This window comes from Anopheles funestus, chromosome 3RL, assembly GCF_943734845.2.
Source record: "Anopheles funestus chromosome 3RL, idAnoFuneDA-416_04, whole genome shotgun sequence".
In the NCBI taxonomy this organism is placed as follows: domain Eukaryota; kingdom Metazoa; phylum Arthropoda; class Insecta; order Diptera; family Culicidae; genus Anopheles; species Anopheles funestus.
Genome location: NC_064599.1, coordinates 14,344,248 through 14,368,007, shown reverse-complemented (window position 1 = coordinate 14,368,007; position 23,760 = coordinate 14,344,248). Strand labels below are relative to the sequence as shown.

Here is a 23,760-nt window from a genome sequence, read left to right as displayed (position 1 = left end):
ATTTGTAACCTCAAATATTTACTATTTCAAATGGACTTTATTTATTACAAAGTTTTTATAGGAACAACTGATGAAGAAACTCATACCTATACCGATTTTTTCTCTGAAGTATTTGTGCTGTTTGAAGTTCAAAATGATTACAAACATGTATTCGTTTAGCTTGTTGTAGAAAACTGTACGGCAATTAACGAAATACTTCTATATACCCTAGACTTAGCCAACGAGCGACAGCAATAAAGCATTATTAATAGGTGCTGCAGCGACAACTGCCGTCTCGACTTCTGGAACGGCAAAACCAGGTTCCTCCACGGTTCGATAGCCATTTTCATCCGCAATGAAATCCACACGGTGCGTAGCGCCATCTGGTGTACGGTAGCTATACCACCCGGTTACAGTCATTACGCCCGTACTGGGATCGATTGTACCAACTTCTTCACGTGCTTGGCCATCCTTAGTTTCGTAGCTAGAAATAAAAAAAAGGTTAATGACAGTTAGCGAAGAAACTTTTTAAAGAAAAGGAAAGAATCAATTAATACTTACGAAAACCGATATCCATTCTCGGTTTGCACATTTTCATAGCTTAGCAGGTCGCTGTTTTCTTCTCCGGTTGGAGCACCGGTAATTAATGAAGCACACACCATAAATACCACAAGAAACGCTGAAAACTGAGTGAGACAAGAGATGATATGTTATAAACATATTGCCATTCAAATTTTGGAAGCCATTTTAAACCTTACCACGCGCATTTTGGTTTTCTATCGTTGGCGTAAAATTACCTTACGCAGAGTGTAAATGTAGGAAACAAAGCAAAGCACTGTGCACATCTACGCGGTAGCAAAGCATCTGCGAAATGCTAGCAGAAAGATGATCATCGACGAACAGATCGTGTGATTAGTGCGTCGCTCCGTCAAGGGATGCGAAGAGGGAGTAACATTCAGCAAGGTCGTTGTTCTTCATCCGTTCGTCCGTAGATGTTAATCGGGTACGTTCAATGAATGCGACCGCTGAACGCACAAATCAACGCTCTCTACAACGATTAACGAAGGTACCCGATTGAGGTTCACTTCTTGACGGTGCTATCTTCTTTGTTAACCGTTCTAAAACACCATCACCGTACTAATCATATTACTAATAGGATTTACATAATTTTGAAACAAAATAGCACACACGCAGAATAGTTTTGCCTATGATCAGTGAAAAATTAAAAGGAACACGAAAAAAACAACAACAAAACTTCACCCAACCAATGATAACAACACTGTTCGTGAAATGCCACTGTCGACGAGCGGCGTTAAAACATTGAACGCGTTCGGATCGGACAAATCGGCACCGGGAAGATGTGTACCGAGCGGTCGAAAACCGTTCTCATCTGCCACGTACTTGACCTGATAGATGATGCCATCCGGTCCGGTATATCTGTACCAACCGGATATAACAAGCGCTCCGGTTTTGGGATTTATCTCCACCGTTTCATCGCGCCATTGGTTGTCCAATGTTTTGTAGCTACAAATAAGGAAGAGAATATTAGCCGTTTTGATAGAGTTTGCGTTGTAAGCCAAAACATACTACTTACGAAAATGTTTGTCCATTTGGGTCGCTGCTGATCTCGTAATGATCGATATTATAATCAGCCTTGAGTGTAGGCCTAGTTTCTGCCAATAAACCGAACGACAGTAGATACGTCAGTAGGCAAACAATGATCTGTAATAGAAGGAAGTATTATTTTTTGCTTGTTATTTTGGAGTGTGTTACGCTTACCCTGAACATGGTGAGCCACGTTTTGGTAATGCTAAAAAACACGTCCAACCTGTTTCTGCTGACATGAAGCTTTGATCATGGAAGACTGGCGTTGTCTATATTTTTGTTTCGTAGCCATTTGACCAACAGCCTAGAGATAATTCATATCGATTACCATTGACCTATGGAAACGTTTTGTTTCGCGGCAAGTGGGGATAACCATATATGTAATACAACAAACGAAAGGAAAAAAAAAGATTTTCGTTTTTGACAAATATATGTATATATTTTTGATTTAAAAGAAAAAGTTTTAGTGTCTATCTCTATCCTATCTCATACACACATTGATGAGCAAAACGACAGAGATTACTAACGCTTTCTATCCGACCAACGATAGGAGCACACTTTTGGAGATTCCGCCCGAAAACGGTGTGGAAATGGTGTACAAATCCGGATTGGGATCGGCACCGGGTAGATGGGCACCCAATGGTTGAAACCCGTTTTCATCTGCCACGTACTGCACCGTGTAGAAGACTCCATCCGGACCAACGTATCGATACCATCCCGAGATGACGAGTTTACCGGTTTGCGGATCCCAGGATGTCGTTTCTTCCCGTGCCTGACCATCGTTTGTTCGATAGCTAGTGGAAAGTGAAAAGGTTAATCACATATTTTGTGCAAATGTTTTATCTTAATAACACGTACGAAAACATTTGCTCGGTATCGTCTGCATCGTGGTAAAAACTTTTCAAATTTGGATCCACTCCTTGAGCTGGTGCACCGTGCGCGCTGTAGACGACAAATGTTACAAGTAAAACTTTCAAACAAATCTAGAGAAAGAAAAAAACGAGAAACTTATTAGATGAAAAACTATTTTAACCGTGTTCCAGAGTGCACCTTATGGTTCATATTGTGGGAGATTGAAGATTTATCTCAAAATCTAGAGAGCGAACACAACCTTAAACCTGCTTGTGAGGAAGATGCAGCCATACTGACAAGCGATACTGAAGTAGGATTATATTTTTGGCACCATTTGAGAGGTTTTTTCTTGCTAATAAAACATATCGAATGGCCTTGCAGCAGCATCTTCGCTGTCTGAAGATGTGTGTCATTTCAGTCACATTTATAAATGCACCGAAATGCGCTTTCACCGCCAGACTAGCAGTGTGGATGATAGTTTGTGTATTTACGAATGAAATACGTACGGAAACAAACTCTATTTCGGCACGAACATGTTATCGTGCATGTATTTGTCTGTTTTGTGTCCCGTTGACAATCATAACCTTGATCTATCCCAGTGTGTAGCATTTTTGGCACCCGTTCAGCGCAGCGCAACTCAAGTCGCTGACCGTCGATCTAGCAGAAGCTGTTTGGTTGAATATTTCAGTATTGAATTTACACTCCTGCGAACTGGACTGATAAAACCGCTCAGGAAGTGATGGTAAGATGGTATCGCTGCTTCTTACAGGCGAGTTTACTGATTCATTTTATCATTAAAGGGCTTTACATCTCGTAACTGGATTGTAGCAACGGCCATGGTGCTGGCCGTAACGTCTGTCTTTGCGGCGCCGGTGCGAAATTTAGATTCTGATCTAATTTTCTACGATAATGCGCGGGATGACAGTGGATATAGCTTTGCGTACAAAACTAAGGACGGGCAGTATCGCGAGGAACAAGGATACATCGATCCGGAAACGGGCATCTTAAGAGTGACGGGCTTGTATCGCTTTGAGAGCAACGATGGTAAGACGTACGAGTACAACTATGAAGCAGATGAGAATGGATATCGTATCGTGCCGAAGCCTCCTCCTGCTGCATCTCCTATTTCCAACACGGTGCTACTATCTCTCGTTGGTTGAAGAGTGCATCGGTGAATACTACGGCAGATGTTTGATGTGTACGAAGGAAAAAATAATTTTGATTGATTGAGCAACATCAAAGAGCTGAATGTTTTTCGTAAATAAAGTGCAAAACTGAGAGAAAAAAGTTGTAATTTTTTGTTTGCAATTGTATTAAACAAAAAACATTCAATTTTCTGAGGTCTATTCTAACATCATGGAAGGTCAGGTTCACATTTGATCGCCTTAATCGCTTATTGATGTACAGTTTTTATACCAAAACCTGCCTTAAAAGCGTGCGCCTTAGTATGTGCGAATTACAGGGTTTCTCGATAAATACGAAACACGAAAACAGAATACAAAATATAATAGAGCATACAAAATATAAGATCAGATACGCCTTAAATCCTCAAATATAGCATCTTACCTTGCCAAGATAGTGATCGTTATTGTTCGGTAAATTGATACGTTTCGAACCTTTTCATACCTTTAACGCCCAATATTGTTCAACATTACTTTTACGTTTCTATTGCTTTTTTCATAATCTCAAAAAGCAGTTACAAATTATGTCTTTACTCTTTAACCCAGGTGTGTAACATAAGCAACTTCAAAATCGTTTGAATATAGAACGTTTGAATAATTTTATATAATTCAGTTGCCGTGAATATCAAAGTCATCGGCATGATATTCAGTAGTATGTTTTCTTTGTGTTTTGGAGTACCCTATGTTTCGTAAACAAATGTGTACTGTACCTAATTTGAAAGCTTTTAGGTATGTAATGCTGTTAGCGCCATCTCGCGTTGGGGATATTAAGCTAAACCGAAAGATTTTAGTTGGCATATAGCGACGAACTTCAGTCGAGGTGTGTTAAATGAATATTGTACTGCATATATATGCACATTAAGATCATGCTTAGTTATTGCCCTATTGCCCTAATGCTGTAAGTGTATTTGTGTAACTACTTGCAGACTCCAATAACAATAACGAATAAGTTGATAAGATATTGCTGAGAATGTTTTTCGAAATATCTTTTACTAACACCGAGCAAATTATTTCGCAGCTGCTTTATGTGTATGAACTGTGTGAAGACAGAATGTTTAAGGTCCAAAAGAACTGATGTTAAGCACAAGAGTCAATTTTATATGTCAATTGAAAAATTTAATTCCAATTTTAGTTTTCCTCTTTCTATTGTTACTATTCATATTCGTTTTTCTTAATAACATATAATTGATTGGTAGTTTGCGTGTATGCGAATGAAATTTACGTGGAAACAAACACATTTGGAGCTTGTCTCGCTGACGAAAATGAATGATATATAAAGTTGCAGACCAACGTTTGGTTTTAGTCTTAAGTCATCGTTCTTGTGTAGCGGACGGAGAAACCCTTGGAAAACAATGGTAAGAATCATTTCTGCTTATCACAGGAGAGTTTACATACGTGTGATTTCTTTCTTTTATAACTTAAGCACTTGAGATCGCTTTACTGGATTTTAGCTGCAGCGTCGTTGCTGATTGTAACGACTGTCCTTTCAGTGCCGGTACCAAATGGTGATTTCTACTACGAAAATACGCTTTTGGAAAATGGGCGTTTCTTTGCCAATCAAACTGAATATGGCCAATATCGCGAGGAGCACGGATTCATTGATCCGGAAACGGGCATCATCACTGTGACGGGATTTACTCATTACGACGGCGGTTTATTTAGAAATGAGTATGAGTACCAGCTTGTCCAAGATGCATATGGATATCACATCGTGGGGAAACCTTCAGGACCAAGTGCTGGAGCAAGTGCTGGAGCAGCTGGTGGAGCAGGTGCTGGATTTGGCGCTCCAGCAGCTGGATTTGGTGGCACTGGATTCGCACCGACATTTCCCCCAGCGGAAGCAATTGAACCAAAGCTTATACTTTCCCTCCTGGGTGGTGGTAGACTTTGACATTAGTGAACGGCAAAGAAGTAAATGTTTTGTATGAAAATTGAAAAACATAATGCTGCATCAAAAGTTGTATGTGTTAATTATTAACAAACACACTAGAAGCGCACAAAACTAGAAGCGTATGTTTGAATTATTTTATTTCTCAATCGTTTATTTTAAGCATTCTCTCAATAGTAGTTTATATTGCTAAAAGTATGGAATTTTAAAGTTGTATGTAGAGTAGAAGAGGAGTCACAAGATGAGCAGAACAAGTTTCGGAATGGAAAGGAATAAAATCTAGTCTGCTCACCACTGCTTTATCGCGTTCAATCCTGATTTATTCTAGAGTTCACGCTTTTATACACCTCGAAGTTCATTCGCTCTCTCACACTTTTTGTACCGTGGTACGAGTACCGCAGTATCCCTGGAGAAAAAAATCACTCTTACATGTATGTTGAGTACAACATTGTAACTGCTTTTTTAACCCTCTTCCAGTCACAGTGACAGGAAATGAACCATTAGTGCCATCTAGCATGGGAACCAAAAGTCTTTTGTTGGCATATAGCGACGAACTCGACAAGAGGCAAAAAAACAATTAAAACGGTATTAGCTATTTACAAAGTTTAAGAAGAAGAAAGTAGAAAAATATGATTTTAATATTTAAAAATTAATGAATTGAATAGACAGTGGAAACATCAAGCTAAATTTCCCGTGAAACAATCACATTTCTATATAATCTTAAGTAAACGGTGTTGCTTTGTTGAGATAAAAAAAGCTTCGTTTTGTTAGTTACTATTTTCATAATATTTTTATAAATTTAAGTTTCTGGCAACTAATTCCTGTCCTGTCTCATGCAGATATTGATGCAAAACAACAGAGATTTTTTTCAAGTTTTTAATTTTGGATATTTTGCCCGCAAACGGCTTGGAGCCGCTTATAGTTATTAACGCGAATTGCGATCGGCACCTGATGGATGAGCATCCAGTGGTGACAACTTGCAACCTGTTTTCGTCTACCACCTACTGTACCTTATAGTAAATTCCATCCAGAGCAAAGTATCGATACTAACTCGAGATGACGACTTTACCGGTTTGCGAATCCATTGATGTTCCGGTTTTATGTGTATGAACTGAGTGAAGACGGAATGTTTAAGGTCAAGAGAACCGGCGTTCGGCACGTGAATCAGTTTTATATGCGAATTCTCAACTTTAGTTTTCCTCTTTCTATTGTTACTTTTCATATTCGTTTTTCCTAATAACATATCATTGATTGGTAGTTTGTGTGTTTACGAATGAAATTTTTGGGGAAACAAACACTTTATCGATATAAACCAGTTATCGTGGATGTATTTGTTTCAGCTTTGATTCACTGACGAAAATCCCTGGCCGTTGAATGGTGTCAGTCTTAAATCGTCGTTCTTGTGTAGCGGACGGAGAAACTTCTGCAGAAAAATGGTAAGAACCATTTCTGCTTATCAAAGGAGAGTTTACATACGAGTGATTTCTTTCTTGTATCATTTAAGCACTTGAGATCGCTTTACTGGATTTTCGCTGCGGCAGTATTGCTGGTTGTAACGAGTGTCCTTACAGCGTCGGTACCAAATGGTGATGTCTACCACGAAAACACGCTTTCGGAAAATGGGCGTTTCTTTGCGAATCAAACTAAAGATGGAATCTACCAAGAGGAGGAAGGATCAATTGATCCGAAATCGTCTATTATAAGCGTGAAGGGATTGATTCGTTCAGAGGGCACACGTGATAAAACATATGTGTACCGCCTGCGGCCGGATGGAGATGGATATCGTCTCTTGGAACTTTCTCATACTTATATACCAGGAGCGGAACCACCTGCACGAATTGAACCGAAACTTATACTTTCCCTTCTTGGTGGTGGTAAATTTTGATTTTGATCGGTGAACGCCAACATGTTTATTATAAACGTTGAGATACTTGATGAGCTGTCCTGAAAGTAATGTGTTTCTCTTTGACTGGGGATGATGATGACATAAAATTGAAGTTTTCTGTAGTTTTAAGCATCGTGCATGTATTCCGTGAATGCAGTGTGAAAATAAGCAAAAATCTCACGTATACATTTTTTTTCTTCACTAGCGTACAAGCAGGATACTTAACAGCACTACTTAACAAGCAGGATAGTCGGCCCGTTATCAAAAAATATGTTCAAAAACATACTAAACGGCCTTGAAGTGGCATCTTCGGTGTTTGAAGATGCATGGCATATCGGAATCTTTATTAGTTAGATACATATAATTTTTAATAGTTTGTGTATTTGCAAATAAGTAGCAATGTAGGATTTGAAAGATGAAAACGAGTTTAAAACGAAGACCACTTTGTCGGCGCTAATCGCCTAATGTTGACAAACAAGCTGCTCTGTAAGGTTACGTAACGTAACGTACGTTACGTAACGTACGTTACGTAACGCAAAATTTTTAAACTTAAACTAACATATCTCTCCTTCGTTCTTTCATAACATTTGCATAATGAAGATTGGTCCTAATGCTTTTGATGACATATCTTCAGGAGCCTTTTTGCTCTAAACACCTTTCTGCTAAACATTATTATTCTAAACACCGTTTTACGATGATTGATAACTAGAGGATTCTTGTTTCATTAAGTAGAATATCTGTATAAGTTTTCTTCTCCTTAGCTACTTAGTCATATAGAAAAAAGAAAAAATAATTGTTGTCATCACACTCCACTCATCAAAGAGATATTTTTACACTGTCAACATTTTTATGCGGCAAAGTACAATTTGGAACTTTGTCATACATTCTGTTACAATAGCAATGACATACAAACTGATCATGAGTCTTTGCATTACACAATGCAATATGTAATGCAAAATACTACGAACTTTGTTTTGACCACCAGACAGTCACAGACTTTAAGGATAAAAAGTGAAATTGAAAGACTTGTGTTGACATAAAGCGACGAACGTAACAAGAAGAAAGCAAAGAGATTATTCTTGTATTGGATACTTTCAGGGTGTTTCAGGAAGAAAACGTGTTCAAAAACCTCAACTTAGCTATATCGTAATCCACCGCAATTGTTTTAAAAATGCTTTCTGCTGGAATACATACATATTTTTCCCCTTTTTTTTGTAGAACTTTAGTTTTTCGACTAAAGTGTCAATTTTACTTTTCCACCATTTACCGTTAACCATGCCGTGATGTTTCCGGTCACGAGACCGAAAGAAGTTACGCAAATATCGACGAACTCAACACGAAATTGTAGATATTCACAAGGTGTTAGAAGAAACCAAACTTTTCTAACGGTCAAACCCGTTATCATCCGGTTCGAATCAACCAGAATATTGTGTGAATATTACGCTTAGCTGTTTCAACGGCCTCATTATGGAGTTTCGTACGAAAATTATTGACCATTTTGGTCAATTTTCAATTTTCAATCAATTTTGGACCAAGGCAATAGAAACCTACAGCAAAATTTTGTGTAAAGCATGCTTCTTTTTTTCCACCTCTAAGGTCATGCCGGCCATTTTTGGCTTACTAGCCTTATACTTACTACGTAACCGGGAAGTCAGGAAGGACATAATATTTGTTACTTTGTGCGGATGAAAAAAATGTATATACAAACAAAAAATATACTTCGGTAATTGAAAGAGAAGATGTGAAATGTGTTCATTATTCCTAAAAACGACTTCCTATTCTATCTCATGCACACATTCATGCAATACGGCAGAGATTACTAACGTTTCCTATACATCCAACGATAGGAGCACAGTTTTGTAGATTCTGCCCGAAAACGGTGTGGAAAGGTGTATAAACCTTCACGAAACCCGTTTTCATTCGCCACATACTACACCGTGTGGGAGACTCCATTCGGCCCAACGTATCGATCGGACTCGAGATAACGAGTTGGCCGAAATCTCTATTATACGGTCATTCTAAAGCAACCTACGATCGTTATCGAAACGAACGAAATCAACCACATCATTGAATATAACTTTGAATTATAAAGTAGTTAAACTAAGATCATGGGTCATATTGAAGTCGTGCAAATCGTTAAACTAGAAAGTGAAACCGGTTTGTTAGGAGGATGCAATCAAACTAACAAGGAATTTATTTTTGAAACCATTACTAGAATCTTTTTTTTGATAACATAGTGGACGGCCTTGAAGCAGCATCTGCCCTCTCTGCAGATGTGTAGCATATCAGTATCGCTGACAAACTAGTAGTGTGGACGATAGCTCGTGTATTTACAGAAACGAACTCGATATCGATACATTCTTGTAATCGCGAATGTATTTGTTTGGGGTTTGGAGATATATAAAAGTCGCTGACCGTTGAAGGATTTAGTCTTGAATCGTCATCCTTGTGAAGTGGACGGAGAAATCCCTCAACAAGCAATGGTAAGAAGCATCGTTGCGTATCTTAGCGAAGTTTTTTTTTACATGTGTGATTTCTTTATTTTAACGTAGAAGCAGTTGAGGTCACCCTACTGGATTTTAGCTGCGACAGTGTTGCTGCTTGTAACGGCTGTCTTTGCAGTACCAGTCCCACAGGATTATGGCAACATGGATTATGGAGGAGGTGATGAAGGAGGCAACGACTATGGAGGCGGTGGTCAAGGAGGCAATGATTATGGAGGCGGTAGTCAAGGAGGCAATGATTATGGAGGCGGTGGTCAAGGAGGCAATGATTATGGAGACGGTGGTCAAGGAGGCAATGATTATGGAGGAGGTGATGAAGGAGGCAACGACTATGGAGGTGGTGGTCAAGGAGGCAATGATTATGGAGGCGGTAGTCAAGGAGGCAATGATTATGGAGGCGGTGGTCAAGGAGGCAATGATTATGGAGGCGGTGGTGAAGGAGGCAATGGTGAAGGAGGCAATGACTATGGAGGCGGTGGCGAAGGAGGCGGCGATGAAGGAGGCGCTGATTATTAAGGCAATGATTATGGAGGCTGTGGTGATGGAGGTAGTGTACTAATTTGTGACAGATGAAAAAAAGAACATCACTTCGTCGAGAATCCTGCAGTTACCAGTACTACGAAAGACAGGAAGAAATCCAACCAATTCTTTTCCCTGCTCCTTCCGGTCATCAAGATACTGACTGCAATTCGAACACTAGAGGCCCAGAACGAACGTTTTCAAAGAAATCATATGGATAGCTGGGCCCCAAGATTACGACAATGCGTTTTTTTACTCTGCTATCCATATGCACAGGTTCGGCAATGGTTTATCGAGGGTGACGAGGTTGTGACTTTGCAGACCCTCTCGCTTTATCGTACAGCGCTGCTGAAGGTACCAGGGGCCCCTTTAAATCGAACGTTTCCAAGGAAAAACGAACGAATGATATGGACAGCCGGGGTCTCTGCATTGCCAATGAGTTTTTTTTTTCCAGCAAACCATATGGGCAAGTTTGTGAGTGTGTGGCTAACGGTTTCTCATTACAGCGTAGCTTTAGGGGGCCCAGAGCAGTGCCACTCAGGGACTCAAAAATCACTCCCCCTCTCGGTCAGCACTTTTGAAATCAGTCAACCTCTGATCACTTTCTTCAAAATTTGACTTCCTGTGAACCAAAGCAAAATAAACCTTCTTGATTTAAGTTTATCGACAGTGCGACCATCTAGTTTAGGGGCCCCAATTACCATTCCGCGTAGGGCCTCCGAGAAGCTTGATCCGCCACTGCATCGTGGTACGTACTATCGTACAGTAAAAAAGATAATGTTTACTATAAATGTTGAAATAAATTATAACCTGTATTAAAACTAGTATCTGTTACTTTTATAGACTGAAGTTGACAATGAAACAAAAGTTTTACGTAGTTTGTAAACTAATAAGAACATCATTTGCATTTTCATGTGAAACCATCTGTTCCGTGTCGTCTGTTTTAGGATGATTTATATCAAATGTAAATCAGGCCAGTAACTGACCAAAATATTGTAAAACTGCTGATCGCGATCGATCAGCAGAAAATTAGTATATAAGTTATGTTAAGTTAAGAATAAAGTAACATTTCAAACGAGAACTCACTAAAGAACAGTGTTTGTTTTGTTCACCAGCCAAGTCGGACGGTTAATCCTCCTGTCTTGGCTCTTCCCAACGGATTTAGATTCGTTGCGGAAATTTTATGGTTTCGCTGGAGCTCCGTATATGTGTAGTTTGGGTAGCTTTAAACTAGTTTTCGTGGATGTATTTGTTTCAGCTTTGATTCACTGACGAAAATCCCTGGCCGTTGGATGGTGTCAGTCTTAAATCGTCTTTCTTGTGCAATGGACGGAGAAACCCCTTGAAAAAGCAATAGTGAGAACCATTCTAAAAGAAAGTTTTCATATGTGTGATTTCTTTTTTTTATTATTGAAGCGTTTGGGTTTTGCCTTACTGGATTTTGCTGGTTGCTGGTTGTAATGAAAGAATTTTTATGTAGTTTGTAACCACGATCGCGATTTTATGAAAACTAGATAAATAATATGCAAGATAATTTGTACTGGTCTTTATCGCTTTTAAAAATTATGTTTGTTCGTGCTAAGAGTATATGTACATACAAATAGAAACTGCCATACTCTGATTTCGCCCGAAAACGGTGTGAAAAGGTTAATCACATATTTTGTGCAAATGTTTTATCTTAATAACACGTACGAAAACATTTGCTCGGTATCGTCTGCATCGTGGTAAAAACTTTTCAAATTTGGATCCACTCCTTGAGCTGGTGCACCGTGCGCGCTGTAGACGACAAATGTTACAAGTAAAACTTTCAAACAAATCTAGAGAGAGAAAAAAATAAGCCACGTATTAGATGAAAAACTATTTTAACTGTGTTCCAGAGTGCACCTTATGGTTCATATTGTGGTAGATTGAAGATTCAAAATCTAGAGAGCGAACACAACCTTAAACCTGCTTGTGAGGAAGATGCAGCCATACTGACAAGCGATACTGAAGTAAGATTATATTTTTGGAACCATTTGAGAGGTTTTTTCTTGCTAATAAAACATATCGAATGGCCTTGCAGCAGCATCTTCGCTGTCTGAAGAAGTGTGTCATTTCAGTCACATTTATAAATGCACCGAAATGCGCTTTCACCGCCAGACTAGCAGTGTGGATGATAGTTTGTGTATTTACGAATGAAATACGTACGGAAACAAACTCTATTTCGGCAGGAACATGTTATCGTGCATGTATTTGTCTGTTTCATGCCCCGTTGACAATCATAACCTTGATCTATCCCAGTGTGAAGCATTTTTGGCACCCGTTCAGCGCAACGCAACTGAAGTCGCTGACCGTCGATCTAGCAGAGGCTGTTTGGTTGAATATTTCAGTATTGAATTTACACTCCTGCGAACTGGACTGATAAAACCGGTCAGGAAGTGATGGTAAGATGGTATCGCTGCTTCTTACATGCGAGTTTACTGATTCATTTTATCATTAAAGGGCTTTACATCTCGTAACTGGATTGTAGCAACGGCCATGGTGCTGGCCGTAACGTCTGTCTTTGCGGCGCCGGTGCGAAATTTAGATTCTGATCTAATTTTCTACGATAATGCGCGGGATGACAGTGGATACAGCTTTGCGTACAAAACTAAGGACGGGCAGTATCGCGAGGAACAAGGATACATCGATCCGGAAACGGGCATCTTAAGAGTGACGGGCTTGTATCGCTTTGAGAGCAACGATGGTAAGACGTACGAGTACAACTATGAAGCAGATGAGAATGGATATCGTATCGTGCCGAAGCCTCCTCCTGCTGCATCTCCTATTTCCAACACGGTGCTACTATCTCTCGTTGGTTGAAGAGTGCATCGGTGAATACTACGGCAGATGTTTGCTGTGTACGAGGGAAAAAATAATTTTGATTGATTGAGCAACATCAAAGAGCTGAATGTTTTTCGTAAATAAAGTGCAAAACTGAGAGAAAAAAGTCGTATTTTTTTGTTTGCAATTGTATTAAACAAAAAACATTCAATTTTCTGAGGTCTATTCTAACATCATGGAAGGTCAGGTTCACACTTGATCGCCTTAATCGCTTATTGATGTACAGTTTTTATACCAAAACCTGCCTTAAAAGCGTGCGCCTTCATATGTGCGAATTACAGGGTTTCTCGATAAATACGAAACACGAAATCAGAAAACAAAATATAATAGAGAATACAAAATATAAGATCAGATACGCTTAAAATCCTCAAATATAGCATCTCACCTTTCCAAGATAGTGATCGTTATTGTTCGGTGAATTGATACGTTTCGAACCTTTTCATACTTTTAACGCGCAACATTGTTCAACATTATTTTTACGTTTCTATTGCTTTTTTCATAATCTCAAAAAGCAGTTACAAATTATGTCTTTACTCTTTAACCCAGGTGTGTAACATAAGCAACTTCAAAATCGTTTGAATATAGAACGTTTGAATAATTTTATATAATTCAGTTGCCGTGAATATCAAAGTCATCGGCATGATATTCAGTAGTATGTTTTCTTTGTGTTTTGGAGTACCCTATGTTTCGTAAACAAATGTGTACTGTACCTAATTTGAAAGCTTTTAGGTATGTAATGCTGTTAGCGCCATCTCGCGTTGGGGATATTAAGCTAAACCGAAAGACTTTAGTTGGCGTATAGCGATGAACTTCAGTCGAGGTGTGTTAAATGAATATTGTATTGCATATATATGCACATCAAGATCATGATTAGTTATTGCCCTATTGCCCTAATGCTGTAAATGTTTTTGTGTAACTACTTACAGACTCCAATAACAATAACGAATAAGTTGATAAAATATTGCTGAGAATGTTTTTCGAAATATCTTTTACTAACACCGAGCAAACTATTTCGCAGCTACTTTATGTGTATGAACTGTGTGAAGACAGAATGTTTAAGGTCCAAAAGAACTGATGTTAAGCACAAGAGTCAATTTTATATGTCAATTGAAAAATTGAATTCTCAATTTTAGTTTTCCTCTTTTATTGTTACTATTCATATTCGTTTTTCCTAATAACATATAATTGATTGGTAGTTTGCGTGTATGCGAATGAAATTTACGTGGAAACAAACACATTTGGAGCTTGTCTCGCTGACGAAAATGAGTGATATATAAAGTTGTAGACCAACGTTTGGTTTTAGTCTTAAGTCATCGTTCTTGTGTAGCGGACGGAGAAACCCCTGGAAAACAATGGTAAGAACAATTTCTGCTTATCAAATGAGAGTTTAAATACGTGTGATTTCTTTACTTTTCCGTAGAAACACTTGAGATCGCTTTACTGGATTTTAGCTGTGGCAGTATTGCTGGTTGTAACGAGTGTCCTTACAGCGTCGGTACCAAATGGTGATGTCTACCACGAAAACACGCTTTCGGAAAATGGGCGTTTCTTTGCGAATCAAACTAAAGATGGGCAATATCGCGAAGAGCAAGGATTATTCGATCCGGAAACGGGCATCTTAACTGTGAAGGGATTGTCTCATTATGATGGCATGTTTTTAAGAAGGTATTCATACTACCTTATGGAAAATGAATACGGATATTGGATCAAGGTGTCACCTCCAGGAGCAAGTGCAGCTGCAGCTGCATTTGCACCTGCATCATCACCGCAAAAAATTGAACCGAAACTTATACTTTCCCTTCTTGGTGGTGGTAAATTTTGATTTTGATCGGTGAACGACAACAAGTTTATTATAAACGCTGAGATACTTGATGAGCTGTCCTGAAAGTAATGTGTTCCTCTTTGACTGGAGATTATGATGACATAAGATTAAAGTTTTCTGTAGTTTTAAGCATCGTGCATATATTCCGTGAATGCAATGTGAAAAGAAGCGAGAATCTCACGTATACATTTTTTTTTCTTCACTAGCGTACATATTAACAAGCAGGATAGTCGGCCCGTTATCAAAAAATATGTTAAAAAACATACTAAACGGCCTTGAAGTGGCAACTACGGTGTTTGAAGATGTTCGGCATATCGGAATGTTTATTAGTTAGATACATAGAATTGTTTATTAGTTTGCGTATTTGCAAATAAGTAGCAATGTAGGATTTGAAAGATGAAAACGAGTTTAAAACGAAGACCACTTTGTCAGCGCTAATCACCGAATGTTGACAAAAAAGTGCCTCTACAAGGGATGATTCAACAATTGCGAAACGCAAAATTTTTAAATTTGTGCCTTCTTTTCTCATAAAAAAGAAGAATCTATCGAATTTAATTTACACCTTCAATAATCCCTCTTGTAACAAGATTAACAAAATTAAAGAATACTGCTAAGAATATTTTTACGAGCTGAGAAGGTTAGCGATCTACGAAAAAAAGTTTAATTTATACTAACAAATCTCTTCTGATAGTAACCCTCTTTCTCTCTCTCTCTCTCTCTCTCTCTCTCTCTCTCTCCTACCAGCGTTACGTAATAGTTGAATGATCCCTTTGAAGCTGATTTCCTCGCAACACCTTTCTTTAGCTTATTTTAACTACTGTTTTACGATGATTGATTACTAGAAGATTCTTGTTTCGTTAAATAGAGTATCTTATCAATCTATTTCTTCTTAGATACTTAGTCATATAGAAAAAAAAAAGAAAATAATTGTTGCTATCACACTACATTCTTGAAAGAGATATTTTTTACGCTGTCAACATTTTTATGCGTCGGAACTTTGTCATAAATTCTGTTCCAATAGCAGTAACAAACAATCTGATGATGAGTCTTTGCATTACACAATGCAATATGTAATGCAAAATACCACGAAATTTGTTTTAACCACCAGACATTCACAGACGAAATTAAAAGACTTGTGTTGACATAAAGCGACGAACTTAACAAGGGTAAAGCAAAGAGATGATTCTTGTATTGCATACTTTCAGGGTGTTTCAGGAGTAAAGTTATCTTTCTTTTTTACTCTTTCTATTATTACTTTTCATATACGTTATTCCTAATAACATATCATTGATTGGTAGTTTGTGTGTTTACGAATGAAATTTTTGGGGAAACAAACACTTTATCGATATAAACCAGTTATCGTGGATGTATTTGTTTCAGCTTTGATTCACTGACGAAAATCCCTGGCCGTTGAATGGTGTCAGTCTTAAACCGTCGTTCTTGTGTAGTGGACGGATAACCCCTGGAAAAAGCAATGGTAAGAACTATGACCGCTTATTTAAAAGAGAGTTTTCATATGTGTGATTTCTTTCTTTTATGATTGAAGCACCCAAGATCGTCTTACTGGTTTTTAGCTGCGGCAGTGTTGCTGGTCGTAACGACTGTCCTTTCAGTGCCGGTACCAAACGGTGATTTCTACTACAAAGATACGCTTCCGGAAAATGGGCGTTTCTTTGTAAATCAAACTGAATATGGCCAATATCGCGAGGAGCAAGGATTCATCGATCCAGTAACGGGCTTCTTAACTGTTAGGGGATGGGTTTATTTTGAAGGGATTTTATTGAGAAAATATGTGTACCAGCTTGTGGCAGATGAGTATGGATATCACATCGTACCAGAACCTACATTTTCTGGAGCAGGTGCATTTGCTGGAGCTGCAGCTGGTGCTTCAGCTAGTGCTTCAGCTGGTGCTTCAGCTAGTGCATCAGCAGCTGCTATTGAACCAAAACTTATACTTTCCCTCCTTGGTGGTGGAAAATTTTGAATTACTCCTCGGTGAACTGTAAAGAGGCCAATGTGTACAATGTTTGAACAATATTTCGAGGTTTGAAATAAATCATATACTGCATTAAAATTATGACATATTTTACTATGACATTATGGCAATGAAAGTATTTTTATGCAGTTTGTAACCTCGATCGCAATTTTATGAAAACTAGATATTTAATATGCAAGATAAAATTCTTACTGCTTGATCGTCTACATCGCTTTTAAAAAACATGTTTGTTCGGGTTAAGAGTATACATAAAAATAGAATCAAGCACACTGCATTTAGTAACGCTTCAATTTAAGTTTAAAGCGAGTAGTAATTTAGAAAGAATAAAATTAGAAAATGTAATATTATGTATTCTTTCTCCATCCTAACTCTTGTTTCAATCTCCAGTAAATAACAACAGCACAAAATCAACCATCGACGCCATTTAGCGTTGAGAATGTTAGCCAATGGAATATTAACAATGTTGTGATGCTTCCGGTCGCGAGACCAAAAGACGTTATGCAAATATCGACGTACTCGACACGAAATTTTAGATTCTCACAAGGTGTTTGAATAAAATCAAACTTTTTTGGCGGTCAAACCCGTTATCATCCGGTTCGAATCAACCAGATTCTATCAGCGCTAGCTGGTGTGGAGATTTAGCTTAGCTGTTTCATCGGCCTCATTGGTTATCTATCGTTTTGTAGTTATTAACAATGTTAAGTATGTACTGCAGTATATACTTGTTTGCATATGGAGTTTCGTACGATAATTATTGACCGATTTGTTTGCCGCTGAGGATCATTTTGACGGATATTGAATTCTTCTTGTGCGTAGGTGTTTGTAAAATAAGCAATGGAAACCTACATCAAAATTTTCTGTAAAGCATGCTTCTTCTTCTTGGATTGACGACCTGCAAGGTCATGCCGGCCATTTTAGGTTCAAGAGATTTATACTTACCACGTAGCCGTGAAGTCAGTCTTTGCTATGGGAGGATATAATCGGTGTTACTTTGTGTGAATGAAAAGAATACAATGTATATACAAACAAAAATTATACTTAGATAATTGAAAGAGAAGATGCAAAACGACAAAGATTACTAACGCTGCCTATCTGACCAACGATAGGAGCACAGTTTTGGATATTCCACCCGGACAACAGCGTGGAAATGGTGTACAAATCCGGATCCAGCACCGGATAGATGGGCACCTAGAGGCTGAAACCCGTTTTCATCCACCACATACCGTGCCGTGTAGGAGACTCCTTCCGTATCAACGTATCGATAAGACACAAGATAACGAGTTTACAGAGTTTTAAAATCTCTGTTATATGGTCATTCTAATGAAAGCGATATCAAAACGAACGAAATCAACCATAACATCGAATATAACACGGAATTATAAACTAGTTAAACTGAGATCATGGTTCATATTGAAGCAGATTCAAGATAAATCGTTAAACTAGAAAGCGAACACAAACTTAAACCGGTCTGTTAGGAGGATGCAACCAAACTAACAAGGAATTTATTTTAGGAACCATTACTAGAATATTTTTTTTGATAACATAGTGGACGGCCTTGAAACAGCATCTTCCCTGTCTGCAGATGTGTAGCATATCAGTATCACTGACAAACTAGTAGTGTGGACGATAGCTCGTGTATTTACAGAAACGAACTCGATATCGATACATTCTTGTAATCGCGGATGTATTTGTTTGGGGTTTGTTTCGCTGACAAAAATGGGCGATATATAAAAGTCGCTGACCGTTGAAGGATTTAGTCTTGAATCATCAGCCATGTGAAGTGGACGGAGAAATCCCTCAACAAGCAATGGTAAGAAGCATTGTTGTGTATCTTAGCGGAGTTTTTTTACATGTGTGATTTCTTTATTTTAACGTAGAAGCAGTTGAGGTCGCCCTACTGGATTTTAGCTGCGGCAGTGTTGCTGCTTGTAACGGCTGTCCTAGCAGCGCCGGCCCCACAGAGGCGCAAAGGTGTTGGAGACAGCGTCAATGGAAGCGGTCGTGTTGAAGGCAACGTCACTGCAAGCGGTCCTGTTGGAGGCATCGTCAATGGACACGGACGTGTTGGAATCATCGACAATGGAGGCGGTGGTGTTGGAGGCAACGTCAATGGACGCGGTCGTGTTAGAAGCAAAGAAAACGGACGCGGTCGTGTTAGAGGCAACGTTTATAGATGCGTTCGTTTTAAGAGCAAAAAATATGCAGGGGGTGGTTTTGGACGCAAAAACAATGGACGCGGTCGAGTTTTAGGTAACGTTAATGGTGGCGGTGGTGTTGGAGGCAACGTCAATGGACGCGGTCGTGTTAGAAGCAAAAAAAACGGACGCAGTCGTGTTAGAGGCAACGTTTATGGATGCGTTCGTTTTAAGAGCAAAAAATATGCAGGGGGTGGTTTGGGAGGCAAAAACAATGGACGCGGTCGTGTTTTAGGTGACGTCAATGGAGGCGGTGGTGAAGGAGGCAACGTCACTGGAGGCGTTGATTATACAAACATCAATGCAGACGGTGGTGTATGAGGCAGTGATTATGGAGGTGATGGTGAAGGAGGCAATGATTATGTAGGCGTTGGTGATAGAGGCAATGATTATGGAGGCGTTGGTGAAGGAGGCAATGATTATGGAGACGGTGGTCAAGGAGGCAATGATTATGGAGGCGGTGGTCAAGGAGGCAATGATTATGGAGACGGTGGTCAAGGAGGCAATGATTATGGAGGCGGTGGTCAAGGAGGCAATGATTATGGCGGCGTTGATTACGGAGGCGGTGAATATGAAGGAGGTGACTATGGGGGCGGTGATGAAGGTGGCGGTGATAATGGAGGCGGTGGTGAAGGAGGCGGTGACTATGGCGGCGGTGATTATGGAGGCGGTGATTATGGCGGCGGTGATGATGGTGTCAGTGATTATGGAGGCGGTGATTATGGCGACGGTGGTGATAGTGGCGGTGATTATGGAGGTGGTGATGATGGTGGCGGTGATTATTGGGGCGGTGATGAATGTATTCCGTTTCAACTGATGCGTATCGACATGCTTACACTCGGCTTACACATGCTTACAAACGGCGACATGCTTACACTCGTGGGTGAGTAAAATGACGAAACCTTTACTTATTCGTTTATGCCGGGTTTTTTATGACTCCGAAATTAGTCGTTAACCGATCTCCGGAACAAGACTCCAAATAACGACTCATTCACTCTGAGTTAACTCACTGCAAAGATTTGTTATTATTGTAGTATATGTAATGCGTAATAATTTTAATGTTAATGTTAGTAATAGTGTAAGAGATGAGAGCGAATAAAGGAGTCGAGCGCTCAATACGTCGCGTTGATTAACAGCATTATCATCTCTGACCGATAGATTCATTTCGTCGCAGAAACTTGAAGATGTTCCAGAGAAGGGAAAGTTTAAGTTCACCACTAAACATCGCACTGGAGTTATGGTTTTCGGAGCAGATGCCTCCAATGGATTGAAAATGCCTCCGGTTTTCATCAAAGCTGGGATGAAGGTGAATACGGATATCTATTTGGGCATTTTGAAGGAGAAGGTCTTTCCTTGGATCAAAGATAACTTTGATGGGCACCAACTGATCATTTTTCAAAAGGATAAACTGCCGTGTCATACCTCTGAAAAGTCTCAAGAGTGGTTGAAGAATAACATGGCTTTTTGGACAAAAGATGTTTGGCCTCCTAGCAGCCCAGACTTGAACCTCATCGATTATTCCGTATGGGTGAATGTTCAGGCAAAAGCCTGTGTTAAATCTCACCCCCGGGTGGACGCCCTGAAAGCCTCCATTACAAAAGCATGGAACTCGATGTCTGATTCATCCATTTAAAAGGCATGTTCCGATCACGCCTGGAGAAAGTGATAGAAAACATCGGTGGCCACATCGAATAATGTGAACTATGAAGGTTGAATAAACATATCTATAAACTACATTTTTCATGTTCCTCAATCATTAATCCTCATTAATCCTTTCGATTTTCGTATTTTTTATGGGCCATACTGTATTAAAACTATTACAATACAAGTTTTTTATAGACGAAGGATGACGATGAAATAAAAAGTTTTACGTAGTTTGTAAACTAACAAGCAGATCATTTGTATATGCCACGGTAGGCATACGAGTATTCCACCTGCATTACAGTTTAGTATATAACTACGTGGGCCGTTGGACTGATCATGATGTTGGGGGATATTTGCAGTTGGTACGAATGTCTCTGGATTCCACAACGGTTACTTTCTTTCGGGTGATCGCGATGTTGAAGGGGATTCGTTATTACCACGGATGTAGCTTCCGATGGAAGAGGGGTTCGCATCCAAACATCATCCCTTTCGACGTACGAAGGTATTTCCAAGGAGGGGCTCGCGGTGTTGGGGTTCATCACTAGTGTTGGTGACTCATGATACCCAATCATGTAACACCCAAACTATATGTAATACTCCTTTCCTTACATTTTATGGAGTTATAAGTCCGTCCACATGAGTGTTGCATTCTGTTCTGGGAGCTCTGTTCACCTTACCACCTTCCCCCTCTCTCTCACAGCATCCACGACCTCAAGTTGTGGCGTGCGTTATCGAGGCCTCTTCAGCTGGGGACAGCGTCCGCCCGTTTGGCCTCTAGTGCACACCACCGCGATGCCCCGTCTCCTTACCCAGCGTGCGTTTCTATTCATTCTGGACCGGAAGAGATCGGCCTCCGACGGTGGCGCTCGGTGTCGACGACTCCTTCCGGGATTAACAGGCGGTAAAGTTCCCTCATGGACCCTCGCCCTCCACACTCGCTACATAAACAGCCGTCTCTCATGCCGCAGACGCAGCACCTCAGGAGATCACGGTCCCACGCCTACCTCTAGCATGGCGAACCGGGCGCTCCGATCTCAGCTTTTTGACACGTCTCGCGATGTCAGCCAGTACCTCCTTCTCGGTGTCCGACGTCCTCATCCCCAGCGAGATCTGTGTTTGTTCTACCACTCTGACGCGCTTCCTCCTCTCGCAAAATACGCTGCTGCACCAACGTGATTCGTGATCACCAGATTGCTTGTACCTATGCTCAGCTGCTCACGCCTAATGTCCTCGAACGTCGGACACTTGAACATGTCATTGATCACTGACTCAAACCTGTCATCGCACCGCCGACAGTCGGATGACGAAGCGAAACCGCAGACATGCAGGTACGCACGGAAGAAACCGTGTCCCGTGAGCACCTGCAAGAGATAAAAATCGACCTCCCCGTAGCTCCGTCCCGTCCACTGGTGCAGGTCGTCCTGTGGGCCCATGTCAGATATCTATGAAAAGTCATCTATCGCACGATCCCACTGGTGCTGCCACATTTGAATGGTAGAGACTACGGTTTCTCATCACCAAGGTGACTACCGCCACCACACGGAGGGCCACACGCCGTCGTACATGTAGTTATACAGCGTTGGGCCATGGATTGATCCCTGTTGAACGCCTGTAGTCACTTGGCGTGCTACGGGCCCTTCGCTGGTGCCGTACGTGAGCTCCCTGTCGGTGAAGTAATCCCCCAGGATGCGCTGCAACTGCACAGGAATGGCGTTCTTGATAAGGGCCACCGCGATCTCCTGCCAGCTGGCGGTGTTGAATGCATTGCGCACATCCAACGCGGCGACGAGAAGACAGCGCTTGTCTTGCCGATTTGTTCGACCGAACGACATAGCCCGCCTTCCCGCATCCACCACCAGTTGGGTCGTCTGGAAGATACTCGGACCCCTCCGGAAGCCGAACTGGTTTTCGGCCAGTCGGGGCGATCCCGGATCCTCGAGGTGTTCGTTGAGGCGATTAAGCACCACTCTTTCGTACACCTTGCCTGGATTGTCGATGAGACTCACCGGGCGAAAGGATGACGGATCCCTCGGAGGCTTCCCCGGCTCATCTATGATCATCAACTTCTGCCTTTTCTATTCGCTTGGCATACTGGCCGCATCCAGGCACCGTTGGTACACCCCTACAAAGGTCTCCGCATGACTCTGGATGTCCGCCGTCAAGGCAACGTTCGACAAGCCTTCCAGTCCAAGAGCCTTCCGGGGATGCAAAGTGCCAGCGATGACCCTCAGCTCCTCGGTGTTAGTCGGACGAATCGGTGGCTCGTACGCTCCGCCCATCTCCGGCCAGTCCGCCGGGGTGTGTTCCGGAAAGAACTCCTCCACTATTCACCACAACACCCCCGGATCCCGCTCACGCGCCGATCTTCTATCCCACAGCCGACACAGAACCTGCCGGAACCACTGACCACTCTCGTCATCGGCCAGGGCCTGCATCATGCCTTGGAACTGTTTCTTCTTACTTTCATGGATTGCCCTCCGTAGTATCACTCCCGAGCAAGTGATTTTTCGGCCTCGTGTGCAGTACTGTCCATTCGCTTTCTGGCCACTCGACATTACCGCCATCGCGTCCCGGCCTCCCGCACCGACGACAGCTCTTGATGTCCTCGTATCCTCCTAGACCTTTGGCTGGAGACCCCCACCGCGTAGCGCTGGAACGCGTGGTCGCTGTAGGAGTAGCGTCCAAGCACACCCCATTCCCGTTCCTGACCAACTACTAGGCCGACAGACGGACGGCCTGGCGAACGCTATGTCCACCCTACTGGGGCTGGCCACACCACACCCGAGGAAGATCAGCTCGTTTCCTCGGTTGAGGACCTAAAATCCCTT

General features: G+C 41.0%; 6 protein-coding genes and 1 long non-coding RNA gene across 11 annotated transcripts; 4 read left to right on the top strand and 3 right to left on the bottom strand.

The window, feature by feature from the left end:
• Nucleotides 1-102: 102 nt before the first annotated feature.
• Nucleotides 103-829, bottom strand: LOC125771592 (larval cuticle protein 65Ag1-like). The gene is made up of 3 exons (XM_049442360.1): nucleotides 738-829; nucleotides 541-665; nucleotides 103-463 (listed from the first exon to the last, which is right to left on the bottom strand). The coding sequence occupies exons 1-3, from the start codon at nucleotides 744-746 to the stop codon at nucleotides 214-216; spliced, it is 384 nt and encodes a 127-aa protein (XP_049298317.1). The 5' UTR covers nucleotides 747-829; the 3' UTR covers nucleotides 103-213.
• Nucleotides 830-1,224: 395 nt separating this feature from the next.
• Nucleotides 1,225-1,767, bottom strand: LOC125772372 (larval cuticle protein 65Ag1-like). The gene is made up of 3 exons (XM_049444019.1): nucleotides 1,759-1,767; nucleotides 1,574-1,701; nucleotides 1,225-1,503 (listed from the first exon to the last, which is right to left on the bottom strand). The coding sequence occupies exons 1-3, from the start codon at nucleotides 1,765-1,767 to the stop codon at nucleotides 1,236-1,238; spliced, it is 405 nt and encodes a 134-aa protein (XP_049299976.1). The 3' UTR covers nucleotides 1,225-1,235.
• Nucleotides 1,768-1,944: 177 nt separating this feature from the next.
• On the bottom strand, nucleotides 1,945-12,406 carry LOC125771591 (endocuticle structural glycoprotein ABD-5-like). Of its 3 annotated transcripts, none has more exons than XM_049442358.1 (3): nucleotides 12,298-12,406; nucleotides 12,106-12,230; nucleotides 1,945-2,378 (listed from the first exon to the last, which is right to left on the bottom strand). In XM_049442358.1, the coding sequence occupies exons 1-3, from the start codon at nucleotides 12,307-12,309 to the stop codon at nucleotides 2,117-2,119; spliced, it is 399 nt and encodes a 132-aa protein (XP_049298315.1). In that variant the 5' UTR covers nucleotides 12,310-12,406; the 3' UTR covers nucleotides 1,945-2,116. The 3 variants fall into 3 exon arrangements, with proteins under 3 accessions (XP_049298315.1, XP_049298316.1, XP_049298313.1); XM_049442359.1 differs by lacking the exon at nucleotides 12,106-12,230 and adding an exon at nucleotides 2,443-2,567 and having other exon boundaries at nucleotides 12,298-12,405; XM_049442356.1 differs by lacking the exons at nucleotides 12,106-12,230; nucleotides 12,298-12,406 and adding exons at nucleotides 2,443-2,567; nucleotides 2,635-2,810.
• Nucleotides 2,817-13,689, top strand: LOC125771593 (endocuticle structural glycoprotein ABD-5-like). 2 transcript variants are annotated; one of them, XM_049442361.1, is made up of 2 exons: nucleotides 2,817-3,178; nucleotides 12,895-13,689. In XM_049442361.1, exons 1-2 carry the CDS (start codon nucleotides 3,176-3,178, stop codon nucleotides 13,252-13,254), a joined length of 363 nt encoding a protein of 120 aa, XP_049298318.1. In that variant the 5' UTR covers nucleotides 2,817-3,175; the 3' UTR covers nucleotides 13,255-13,689. The 2 variants fall into 2 exon arrangements, with proteins under 2 accessions (XP_049298318.1, XP_049298319.1); XM_049442362.1 differs by lacking the exon at nucleotides 2,817-3,178 and adding an exon at nucleotides 12,554-12,836.
• LOC125771590 (acanthoscurrin-2-like) lies at nucleotides 9,663-10,969 on the top strand. 2 transcript variants are annotated; one of them, XM_049442355.1, is made up of 3 exons: nucleotides 9,663-9,873; nucleotides 9,943-10,186; nucleotides 10,277-10,969. In XM_049442355.1, the coding sequence occupies exons 1-3, from the start codon at nucleotides 9,871-9,873 to the stop codon at nucleotides 10,408-10,410; spliced, it is 381 nt and encodes a 126-aa protein (XP_049298312.1). In that variant the 5' UTR covers nucleotides 9,663-9,870; the 3' UTR covers nucleotides 10,411-10,969. The 2 variants fall into 2 exon arrangements, with proteins under 2 accessions (XP_049298312.1, XP_049298311.1); XM_049442354.1 differs by having other exon boundaries at nucleotides 9,664-9,873; nucleotides 9,943-10,969.
• A 5,843-nt stretch (nucleotides 13,690-19,532) lies between the features above and the next one.
• Nucleotides 19,533-20,037, top strand: LOC125772371 (ctenidin-1-like). The gene is made up of 3 exons (XM_049444018.1): nucleotides 19,533-19,570; nucleotides 19,615-19,984; nucleotides 20,029-20,037. Exons 1-3 carry the CDS (start codon nucleotides 19,533-19,535, stop codon nucleotides 20,035-20,037), a joined length of 417 nt encoding a protein of 138 aa, XP_049299975.1.
• A 48-nt stretch (nucleotides 20,038-20,085) lies between these two features.
• Nucleotides 20,086-21,014, top strand: LOC125771599 (uncharacterized). The gene is made up of 3 exons (XR_007419328.1): nucleotides 20,086-20,171; nucleotides 20,447-20,594; nucleotides 20,691-21,014. It is a non-coding gene; the product is annotated as an uncharacterized LOC125771599 (long non-coding RNA).
• Nucleotides 21,015-23,760: the final 2,746 nt, after the last annotated feature.

Excerpts from the sequence above, each read along its gene's own strand:
- LOC125771592 (XM_049442360.1), bottom strand. Across the intron at positions 464-540 it reads GAGAATGGATATCGGTTTTC|CTACGAAACTAAGGATGGCC; the intron begins GTAAGTATTAAT and ends TTTTATTTCTAG.
- LOC125772372 (XM_049444019.1), bottom strand. Across the intron at positions 1,504-1,573 it reads CCAAATGGACAAACATTTTC|CTACAAAACATTGGACAACC; the intron begins GTAAGTAGTATG and ends CCTTATTTGTAG.
- LOC125771591 (XM_049442358.1), bottom strand. Across the intron at positions 2,379-12,105 it reads GATACCGAGCAAATGTTTTC|CTATCGAACAAACGATGGTC; the intron begins GTACGTGTTATT and ends ACTTTCCACTAG.
- LOC125772371 (XM_049444018.1), top strand. The coding sequence starts at position 19,533 with ATGGAGGCGGTGGTGAAGGAGGCAACGTCACTGGAGGC. Across the intron at positions 19,571-19,614 it reads GAGGCAACGTCACTGGAGGC|TGATTATGGAGGTGATGGTG; the intron begins GTTGATTATACA and ends TGTATGAGGCAG.